At 38.3% G+C, this 11,904-nt stretch overlaps 1 protein-coding gene across 1 annotated transcript; it reads right to left on the bottom strand.

Moving 5' to 3' along the window:
• Positions 1 to 573: 573 nt before the first annotated feature.
• On the bottom strand, positions 574 to 10,659 carry zgc:153993 (uncharacterized protein LOC767645 homolog). The gene is made up of 6 exons (XM_019086857.2): positions 10,245 to 10,659; positions 9,065 to 9,113; positions 8,783 to 8,944; positions 3,347 to 3,479; positions 2,973 to 3,077; positions 574 to 1,339 (listed from the first exon to the last, which is right to left on the bottom strand). Exons 1-6 carry the CDS (start codon positions 10,309 to 10,311, stop codon positions 1,241 to 1,243), a joined length of 615 nt encoding a protein of 204 aa, XP_018942402.1. The 5' UTR covers positions 10,312 to 10,659; the 3' UTR covers positions 574 to 1,240.
• Positions 10,660 to 11,904: the final 1,245 nt, after the last annotated feature.

The raw sequence follows: 11,904 nt of genomic DNA, 5'->3' as shown, positions 1-11,904 counted from the left end.
CAAGTTTAACATTGAGTTTAACATGACATCTTGTGGTAACACGTCATTTCATAATTTTACTGTCCAATTATTGAACATAAAAGCTGTGATTTAGATGTGTTGAGCTAATATATCATGAGATGCACAGGAGAATCTGAAATGTACTAAATTTATTTGCAGATGCCATTTGATATTTTATTTATGCAAATGAAATCCACACATTTGTCATTGTGGTTTAAGTGTCTTTTTCGGGTACTCCATTTATTATTAGGTATTGTTATATACAGTATATTTATGTCACCTACCAGCAGCCCATATGCTTTAGCTTATGAGTGAAACTGAGCTCTGGTTGGAAGGAACAAGAGAAGTCTGGTGGAAACTTTTTTTTTTTTTTTTTTTTGTGCAATAGAAAAAAAAGAGCCTCAATGGAACCACTGATGCCAATTAAAAACCTTTATTTTTAAATATGTACTAAAGGAACCTTACAGAATAGCACAGAATTATAATTGGTACATGTCCAAAAACAAATAGTTTGGGTTAAGAGAAACAACATCACATCAATATATATGAAAGAATATACACAGACATCTCTCAGTAATTCATTGTCATATTTATTTCAAGGTGTGCAAGAATTATCGTCCACATTCACTGTATTTCACCAATAGCATGCTGAACCTTTCAATCATTTACACCATTAAAACTGCATTTTAAACCTTTATTGAACTTTCTTTAAAAAAGGCTTAATATTTTTAATGTTACCTCTTTTTCAGCCCTGTCCCTGTATTCCTGATGTAATAATTTTAAAAACGTTTGGTAAACTGTTAGTCTCAGATATTTAGCTGATTCGAGGTAGGGCTGGTATGTTATGTGGCACATTAAAAAATTGATACCTGAGCCAGAAAAAAAAATGTACAGAGTAAAAGGCACTGGTGGAGAAAAAGTATAGCAACACATCCCTTAAATAAATAAATCAAAGCGAAAGATGTTCCTTGCCTCAACTGTACTAAAAATGGCAGACACAACAACAGCCGACAGGGATTGTTTAGAAAAATAGAAATTCTTAGTAAAAGGTTACAGTATCTTCTGAAGTAGCTGTTTTTGTTTAAGTCTTTAAACAAAGTAAGGCATGAAGCATGATTGGTCTGTATGACTCGTGATTGGTCCACTTGATTGCACAACTTACACACTGTATTGCTTTTAATATGAGTTTTGATATCACATTTGTGAGAATTATGAATCTGGCATGTCTTTCACTTTTATCTTAACGCGTTCTTCTCCAGTAAACAACAGCTGCAATGAATGCCATCGCAGCGATGAAAGACACAGTACGCCATCTTGACACGTTGCGGAAAATGCCCTCCTGCAACACAAGGCAGAGAAAGCATTAGATACACCCTGCATTTGAACACATTTTTAAGACTCTGAATGACATCCATCCAATAATCTATAATCAATAATCATAATCTCTATGACTTTCTTCCATGGAAGACAAATATGGGCTTTTTTTTTGCCGTAAGTGGAAGTTTTTCATAACTACACAAATGAATGGAACCAGTGCAGTCAAAATTCAAAAACTGGAAAACACTGTTTAAATTACACAAATGCTAATGAGATTATTAGACAGCAGTGCTGGAGGGGAAGCTTTTCATTGAATAAGGACTTTTTTGATACTTTTCAGAAGGAATAAATACCCAGAAAAATTATATGATATGGTTAAAATTATACAATGATATAAACAATCAAGAAGTTGATCTATCTATCTACTTATCTATCTATCTATATATGAGTGTATATAGATGTAGTAGATATTGATGTTTAGTATAGTAGATGTAGTTGGGAGTTATTCATTCCTTATAAAGTTTTGTTCAATTTATTACAATTTGGTGTAGTAAATAACAAGCCTAATTAATATTTGCTGATGTGCATCAATGCCTGGGGTAAATCACACATATAAATGACAGTCAAAGCATAAAACTTAACACTTCTGGCTATACAATCCAAATATAATGCCAATAATTTAGTAGATATGGTACTACAAACAATGTTTGAACCATAAGATGAAGTGACGTGAAGCCAAGTATGGTACAAGTGTAAGTATTGAATACACACACACACACACACACACACACACACACAATTAATTATGCACAATAATACTGTAAACACACCCAGAGCAGTGGGCATATACTTTTGCTGCAGCGCCCAGGGAGCAATTAGGGGATCAGTGACTTGCTCAAGGGCACCTCAGTCGTGGGCGTTAAGGGTGGAAAAGAGGGCTGTTCAATCACTCCCCCCACCAACAATTCCTTCCGGTATTGACAATCGAACCCATGACCTTTGGGTTACAAGTCCAACTCTCTAACCATTAGGCCACAACTGCCTAATGGTTATACATGACTGGTGGCACATTCCCCTGCAGTACAATACTGTAAACAGCAGGTGCCTGATCTTTTTCAAATCTTCCTGGTTGGGTTTGCATTCTTTGGGCTCATGCTGCTAAGCACACTGTAAATATTGTCACATGCTCACTGTATTTCAGTTCTCAGGGCCACAGTATGGTCCATGACGCCTGACTGTTTGAAGTCAAAACCCAGCACCCCACATTCTGCTTCCTTTATGATCATATGTGTGCTATTAAACTTGAGTGGGCCCGGGAACTGAAGCTAGCCTGGTGGAGGCTCTGCAGCACACATGCAAATCGCATCTTACTGAAGTATGACAACATCAACTCTTACATGATGTGAAAATCAAAAATTTGCATTCTTAATATGCAATTTATAAAGACAGATCAGACCACTGGTATGTGGTTGCATGCCATGCTAAGTCAGTGTGTTTTGTGTCTGGATATTCCTAGAAGGCATGTGTCTGGGTTTGTGCTTATGTACTTCCTGGCCCAAGTGGGTGCGTCTCTCTGTGTGTGGTGGCCCATGTCTGGCTCGACCTGTGTGGCTCCACATGGGTGGCCAGACGCACACACACAAACAGCAACTTACCCATCCTCCTTGCTGTCTGATCCAGGCAGAAATGTTTTCCTTGATAAACTGTAAAACCCAGCTAATGATCCTCTTGATAATGTCAAAGTGGTTCTGAGTCAGAGCCTAAAGAAATAAAAGATCATGTTTATACATCTGCATTATCCAAAAGAATTAAGCATCCCTTAATAAATCTGATTCATCAACAATCATGCATTTGCATTGATGGGGTTTTCATTTCCTTTTCTCAATTATTCATGCAATACCACAGCACTTTGATTGAAAAACAAATGGTGGGGCAATATGTTCACATTTTCAATTAAAATAATTCAAAGATGAACAAATGAATAAAGAATACTAAAATTCTGTTTTAAAAAGCAGATTAAGAGTTTCACCTGGTAAATGAGCCTATACGCGAGGTGAAACAGTGCCACAATACGTCCCCAGTTAATGCCATCCTCAAAGATGCTCCTGGCCACAGTCATGAAGACGTCCTGAGCGCAGTTTGATTGCACAGTGCTGATGAGACTGTGAGGGGAAAAAAGTTGTATGTTATATGGGCTTCCCAAACTCTTCAACCATACCTTCTTAAACAAATCAACACCCATATGGACCACTACCCATTTTTCAATACAAATGACCAATTCATAATCATTTTGCTAACATTTGGTGGTGACAAAGATTAGTTATCTTGTTCTATATTGTACACTGTTCAGAATGCATCCTGGTTTAGTAACCAATCCTGGGTTGTCAGGTTTTGAGTTTTCACGCTGTAGCATTTTAAACCTTGTCTTAATGTTCTTTTTTACACATTTGAGAGATAAATAACAATGATTGGACAAATACTGTACACAATGAGCATGAGGCCCTTTAAAGGGATACATGTTATGTTCAATCAAGTGTCCTGCTTCCTTTCACAGAACAACCTGCTGAACAATAACCAATCTGGATTTAAAAGTGTTCAACTAAAACTGCTTTGCTGTCAGTCACTGGAGCGCAATGGAGTGCAAAAGCAGAGTCCAAATCTTCAGTTCTAATTTTCCTAGATCTGCTGCGTTCAACACTGTAAATCATCAAATCCTTCTGTGAACCCTCTCATCGCTGGGCATCAACGGAACTGCACTTCGCTGGTTTAAGGCCATGTCCACACGTACACGGGTATTTTTATAAACTGAGTTTTTCCTTCTTCCGGTTTAAAAAAAATTTCCATCCGAGATTTGATGCACTGTCAAGAGCATGCCAAACCAACAGGTGGCGATCTAATCTCAAACGTAAAGCCATGTTGGCCAATCAGAAGCCTGAAAAAGTTTCCCGTAGGCGGAGATAACAGCGCAGACACCGACGTCACAAGCCAAAAACTCAGATTCTGCTGTCTACATGATAACACTGCAACTAGAGTTTTTGAAAATCTTCACCCTGGCAGGCGTTTTCAAAAACGTTCAGTTTCAGTGAACTGGTGCTGCATTTGTGTGTGGACAAATGGCCTAACCGCATATAAAAAGCTGTGGTTTTAAAAATAACTGTGTTCGTGTCGACAGGGCCTAAGTCTTAACTCACAGGTACGTCCTTCAGGGTGGCTTGGGGGAAAAAATATCCAAATCATATCAACTGGTCACTGGGGTTCCCCAGGGATCAGTTCTTGGACCCCTTCTCTTCTCTATATACCCTACATCTCTGGGACCCATCATTCAGGCACATAGTTTTTCCTACCATGGCTATGCTGATGACACCAAGCTCTACCTCTCATTTGAACCGGATGATCCAGAATTATTTAGACTATAAGTATATGGTAATTCACAAATTACCTCAAACGCCATACACAGCATTTCCTTTAGACTGGCAGGTTTAAGCGCAGGAAAATACAGTTTATGCACTCAGCAAATTAATTCCATGCTGAGCTATGGGCCTTGTTGGGAAATCAAATGCTACATTGCCGATCTGGAGCCATCTCCTTTAATGTCACCCATCTGCGTTCATAGTGTCTTACAAATTCCTGTGATCGCAAATGCCTGGCTGGTCAGGTTTGTATTGGTGAGGCTTTCTTCAAACTGGCCAAATACAAGGTTCGAGACAGCGGTGTAAAAAAAAAAAGCCCTTATGTTGAAATTCCTGAAAGTCTGGTGTCTGTGATGGTTTCTATAACTTTTATGACTAGCCTAAAAACATTCATAGATTTCTGTGATCTTTAACATGGGGGTAAGTGATTAATGACAAAATTTCCATTTTGGGGTGGAGTATCCCTTTAATAAAAGCTTTTTTTTTTTTTTTTATTTAGATCACATGACAATACTACTTCCTTTATCTTGGTAACCTCCTTTTACCAGAAACTTTCTTTCGTAGAAAAACTTAAAGCTAGAATTTTTACAATAGCGTCTGTAACTGGAAACCTTTGCTTTTACATCCACGCCATTAGGTGTCAGCTTAAGTCCCAGGCAAATGTGCAACACACAAAAATGACTGAATGCAGCTTTACATAAAATCTTAAGTAAACCATTAAAAAACATTGACTATTTCAGTTTCTATTTCACACAAAAATAAATTAATAAAATAAAAATACAGTTCTTACCAAGAAAAAAAATATTCATCAGACTGATCTCGTTTAAAGGATTTATATGATGCGATTTTAAGTTTTCCTTTCTCTTTGGAGTGTTACAAGCTCTTGGTGCATAAAGAAGATCTGTAAAGTTGCAAAGACTAAATTCTTAAATCCAAAGAGATATTCTTTATAAAAGACTCATCCACGCCCTCCTAAAAAGCCTCATTTAAACATGACCCCACATGTCTACGTCACGATGTGGGAAGATTTGCATAACGCCGCCCAAATGTTCATGCAAAGAGAGAAGGTTTAACCTTTGATTCTCTCTATTCCCGCCGGCGCCATATCGTTGGGACGCTGTTTTGTTGTGAAAGCGAAAATACTTTGTTTGGCCTTCCAAAAGAGGACACAACTAGAAATCAGTGGTTAAGTTGCATTTACAACACTGTTCCAGAAGAGTTCAACCCAAATATTCAGTTGTGTGCAACGCATTTTATGGAGGACTGTTTCCTGATCCTGGGAGAGAAGCCTACAATGCCGGCTGTTCTGACTCACAGTCTGTAAGTACATTTACATATGTAAAGGATTTGCCACTGATGATTCAAACACGAGTTTTGAGCAGTGTAGAGCAGAGGTCCTCAATTCCAGTCCTCGCGCCCCCCTGCTCTGTACATTTAGTATGTTTCTCTTATGGCTTCAGTCGTTTGTTATATTTGAATGTAAGTACCCTGCGAAGTGGACATCACATCACAGGATATTTCGCCATGACTCAAGTTTGAAGTGAACGTATATGTTCCATTCAAAGTGCATTGAAGTGTGCGAGACATGAATTTAAATTGTATTAATTTACAAAGGTATATGATGTCACACTTGTCTGTGTGTGAAGACGTTGTGCAGCGCAAATCCGTGAATGAATGTTCCGAAGTAAGGTAAACTTCAACAGATTTCCCCTGCTCAGGGAGTAGGAAGCAATGAACACTGTGTAGAGACCATGTCAATAGCCGCGTTTCCACTGTTGGGCCAAAAGCGGGCATGCTAGTGCGTGCCAGGGCCAATCGCATTTCCATTGTCACTTCCGGTGCTTCCTCGGGCCGGGTTTTTTGGCCCGATGAAAACCTTAGGCCAAAGCGGGCCAGCTGGGGTAAGAGGAGTGGTTATAAACAAAGGTGGAGTTTCTCCGCGTCTGGAGTGCGTCAGTGCCGTGGATCATTTCAAAAAGCTAACAGCTATAACACCAGCATTAAACACTTTTTAAAATAAGTTGAGCTCAAAACTCACTTTCAGTCAGCAGCGAGTGTTTAAAATAACTTGATCCGCTGTGGATTATAATCACCATACAAGGTCAGAAATATTAATAAGCGATGCAAAAGACTATGCACGATAGGCATTAACGTTACCATAGTAAACATGGTAAATACGACCACTTGAAGAAATCAGACGTCAGCTTCTTATTCTCTATCACAATCGTGTATTTTCTATCACAATCGTGTATTTATTTATTAACATTTTCTATCTGTCATAAGTCTCGTCTCGAGTTCAGCTCCGCGTAGCCTATGTCATTAAAATATAACAAACATCGTGTTCGTTTTGTGATCGCGCTAGTTCCAGTGACTTATTTCTTAATAGTTTTCTGATAACTTCTCTTTGTTGATGAAATGATAGGGTTGCGTGACGTTGCTCCTGAGAGGCGTGTAAAGGGTGGGTTTTAGTGAAGCTCAGCGGAGCTTCTGGCCCGACGGTGGAAACGCAGCGCTATTTTGGCCTGGTGCTACAGGTCCAGGGCTATTAGCCCTGCTCGGCCCGTTTAAAGCCCTGGCTCGCACTGGCCCGACAGTGGAAAAGCGGCTAATGGGAACACAGTTCATGCACGGAGCTCACTTCTAACGAGCTGATTATCTGAATCAGGTGTGTTAACAAAGAGAGTGTAGGGTCAAAAATGATCAAAGACTTCTGTTTTCCTGTCCCAAACCTACCTTGAGTAACAAAAGGGACATTTGGCATTCCTGAAGGCACAGAAGTGCTGATATCAATCAAGGCCTGTAGGCCAACATGTGTATACATCGGGGGTCTGCTAACTGTCACACCTCTTGCCCAGTGGGTGAAGCTGTAAACTGCTGATTGGTCAGTTTGACTGTCTCACATTTGGTTTTTAGTCACATGGTCAAGGAAGGGATAAAAGAAGAGTAACTGTTGCTCTGTCTCTTTCTCTTTGATGCCTTTTTTCTTCGCTGGAGTTCTCTTCTTGAGGCTCTGCCTTCTCTCCCTCTCTCTATCCCCCCCTCCTTTCTCTCACAGGTAATATTTTACATACATGCTGTACAAAACTAAATCTACAAACCCTACCCAAACCCAACTATTTTCAAAATATTGTTATTAAACCATTTCAATTATTATGTTGCTAACTAGTCTTGATTCAACATTAACATTAAAGTGCTACCTATTGCAATACAATATAGTCACTTAATAGCAACGCTCTCCCACATATTTAGCTATTGCAACTGCACTTATTTCAATCGTTGGTACAAGTGGCAGTGGGTGGTAATAGACTAGAAATGTACAGTTTTATACCATCATGCTGACAATGTTTCTTTAGTCATTCGGGAATCCTGCAGCCTGAACCACTGTAGGGAAACCACCCTTACAAGAGACATGCAAAATATGCAGAGCTGCGGGGCGCGAGGACTGGAATTGAGAACCGCTGGTGTAGAGTAGCGCTTGTTGTTTGTCGTTTCTCCGATCAAAAATGCAGACATGGTTTTATGTTTACGTGGCACGATGCAACGCAACACGGAAAAACACAGTATAAGTCATTATAATCCGTAATAATATCCCCAGTGGATGCAACAAATGCCTCGTTTGTACTGGGTTTTATTGGTTTTGTCTTATCGCACTTGTGTTTTGACCGGGACACGCATCACAGTATGACAAGGGGCGTAACATTTCCGTCACACGCTTGAGGGATTCGGCCAATCACAATGCACGGGATAGCTGGCCAATCAGAGCACACCTCGCTTTTCAGAACGATGAGCTTTGTAAAAAAAAGACGTGTTTCAGAAAGGAGAAACAATAATGTATACACAAATAAATACATAAAATAATGTTCTTTTTAGCAACATCATATGATCCCTTTAAGAGAAAATGCTTTGTGTGTAATGTGACTAATTATACTATAGGAAGTCATTATAATAAGATTAAACTAGATTAGACGCTTTAGTTCCTTTTAGTATCCTTTCAACATCACAAAACCTCATATTCATAAAAAGATAAGTAAGCTGAAATAAAATTAAAAACATACTGTTGCAGTTCAGCATTCTTGTTAAGGTCGTCGGCTATCTTCAAAAGTTGATCTACAACCTCTTTGATTTGAGGATCATCTGCTTCCTGAGGTCGTCCTCCTAAATCCTCATGGCTCACACGAATAGCTGGATGCTCTACAGTAACTCGTTCAATAACATACCTTCATGTGAAACCAAAGCACAGTAACATTGGAGAGATGCATTAATTCACAAATTCACGTATAAACATTCAACACATAGACAACCTATATTAAAAATATATAAGGATTACATGAGTTTACCCTCTTAGTAGAACTGCACCCTGTTCGATGATCACCTCATCCATGACATCTGAAAATAAGTGGAAACTAATGTTTATATCATGAATATTTTATAAAGGTTACAAGTTCAAAGTTTGTATTCCTGGGTGTGATAGTGGGGTGAGAGTTTATTACACGTGTGGTGAACACTGACCTCAATTGGGAACAACTTCCTGTTTTGATACTAGCTGGTTTATGACATGGGTTTGAGAATGTTTGTCTGTGGTGTATCCATATGACCTTATTATTACTGAATTCTCACTTCAGGTTTTCTCTCTTCTTGTCAATACCTTGTTTAAAGGTTGTTTGTGTAATCCTATCTTATTTTAGAAAGACAGCTTTAATGTGCATGCTTTCATTTTAAACAACAGCCTTGTTTTAGAGTCTTATTGGCCCTTTGCAGGATGTCATTAATGTCTGAATGCTATTAAAGCGTCTGAATGTGAATGTCTTCTAGTGGGTGTTTCGTTTGTGAAGGAATTCGTTTTTAATGATTCTTTTGAATAAACTGGCAAAAAATTTTTTTTTTTTTTTTACTTTAAAGACTGACTAAATAAATTATTAGTGAAGTGACTGAAAACATTCGAGTCTCGAAATCCGCACCACTATTTTTGACATACCGTCCCCTTGGAATTATAAGGTTCTATCTGCATTCCGAGTAGTTTTGAGATATTGAGCTTCAAAGTTTGTGTGTTCCATTTGACTGTGTAGATAGAACCTTATTGTTTTTTAAATAAAAATTCCCATAATGTACACAACATTAAAAAAAATCTATCACACAATGTAAATACGTTGACACAGAATAAGAATATGTGAATAACTCAATTTTGACAAAAATGTCAGATAGAACCTTATAATTCCAAGGGGACGATACGTCAGACTCGCTTACTTTATTATGACGTCACAGGAAATTCCATAATAACTGAAACGACAATGATTATTAGCCTAAATAGGAGACACGACGAACTCATTTAACTTAAAATCACCATACACCGTCACCGTAACATCGCTCTTTGTAGTATGTAGCTCTATGAAGGTGTTTAGAAGAAAGAGTAGTTACTCGAAGAACAGCGTGACGTCACGCCGAGTGCAAAGAGCTCGAAAAGGATGGCTAGTTCACAGAAGTCACTCTAATTAGTTTTAAAGTTGTTCCTCGTCTTACCTTCACCACCGGCAGCCCCCCTCAGCTCGTTTTCGTCTACCCTCTCGCCATCGTTGGCATCTGCCATGGTTTTATTCAGCACAAATACCGCCGGGACCAAGTGATAGCTTGCTAACTAATTTAGCCGGACCAGTTTAACAATTTCTGAATCCGCTAAATTCACAGTTTCCAACAATATACAACATAATCTAGTCAAGTTATCGACGCTTGTGGTTATATGTCCTCCACGGGAGCACCATTCAAATTATAAAAGCATGATATGAAAGTAAAAAATTGTCGATAGGCTTTAAAAAGAGCTCCACGGATCCATAGGAGCGTTTTAAACCTGGAAATAACGCGGAAATGGAGAAGGCGACAGCCGCCCGCTGTACACAAGGGCAGATTCGCTGCTGTGCCGAGAATGAGCCACAGGCATGAATCTTTCCGTTATATAAATTATTACATTTATATACATTTATATATATAAAACCCACAGAAAATAAAGTGTATTTTTTTTAGATTCACAAATAACATTTACTGCCCACAGTAGACAAGATAGACAAAATATGTACAAAAAGGTCTATATGCTGATACAATTATACAAGGGAATGAATGTGAATAAGAAAGGGGCAATATGTATTGAAAAAAAAAAAAAAATTCGTGTGCTTTTTTTTCTTTTCTTTTTTTTTGCATAGGTTCACACACCAGAAATGTATTTATTAATTTAATGTATGTATTTATTAGTTTTAGGTTAGTATTTATTCAGAGGCTTTGATAAATAACTAAATGTTTTATTTATTTGGTTTTATGTAGAGGCCTGGGGAAATAAATGCTATATTTTGATAATAGACATTCCTAGATCACTTTATTAGACATACTAGACCTATTGTAGACGTTTCCTCTTTACGTTTTGCACAAGGAGCCTATCCTTCTCTTCTATAATGCAGTGAGTGTTTTTAATACTACTATTGGAATTGGAATACTACTGTACTATTGAGAACTACTATTGGAATTTTAGACGGTAATGTACAATATTCGCCACAAGATGTTGCTATCAGACTAAGGACCATAACAACAACATCGGTTCCGTTGCCTTCCAGTCATCAACATCAGTTTCCTAAAACATGGAATTTATTTAAGCAGGGGAAGGTTAGAAAAAACTGGTTTTATGTCCTAAGCGTATTACAAAAAAAAAAAAAAAAACAACATGTAGGCCTATTTTTGGTGAATTGCAGGTACCTGTGATCAGAGGTGCCGCTATTGTTTCTGGGCCCTCGAACAGTATATTGACTAGGGCCCTCTTAGTAGAAATCACTTTGCGGGGAGAGATAGTAGCTGTCCATCAAATCTATCTTATATTAAAAAAAAAAAAAACACTTTGGCATAATTTACCAACAGCTGATACCTTACCTCAAAAGCACCAGCATTTTCTTAAACACCAACCCAGCCCACTGGAATATGCGTTCAGAGACTGATTAGCAGGTAGGCTGTACTCAGCTTAGAGTAGAGGCTGGGATAGGTGTGTCTAACTGCTAGATTAACACTACAAAAGAAAGATGATACTAGTGAAGGAAAATAATCTAATCTACCCTCAACTTGTGCATGCTTTTTCTCAGTGTATATACAAATACATCATCTTTGTTTTTATTTGTAAAATGTAATATATGTCCTTATTCCAGCT

The sequence above is a fragment of the Cyprinus carpio genome, chromosome A7, assembly GCF_018340385.1.
Source record: "Cyprinus carpio isolate SPL01 chromosome A7, ASM1834038v1, whole genome shotgun sequence".
NCBI lineage: Eukaryota > Metazoa > Chordata > Actinopteri > Cypriniformes > Cyprinidae > Cyprinus > Cyprinus carpio.
This window is presented reverse-complemented; position numbering and strand designations above follow the sequence as displayed.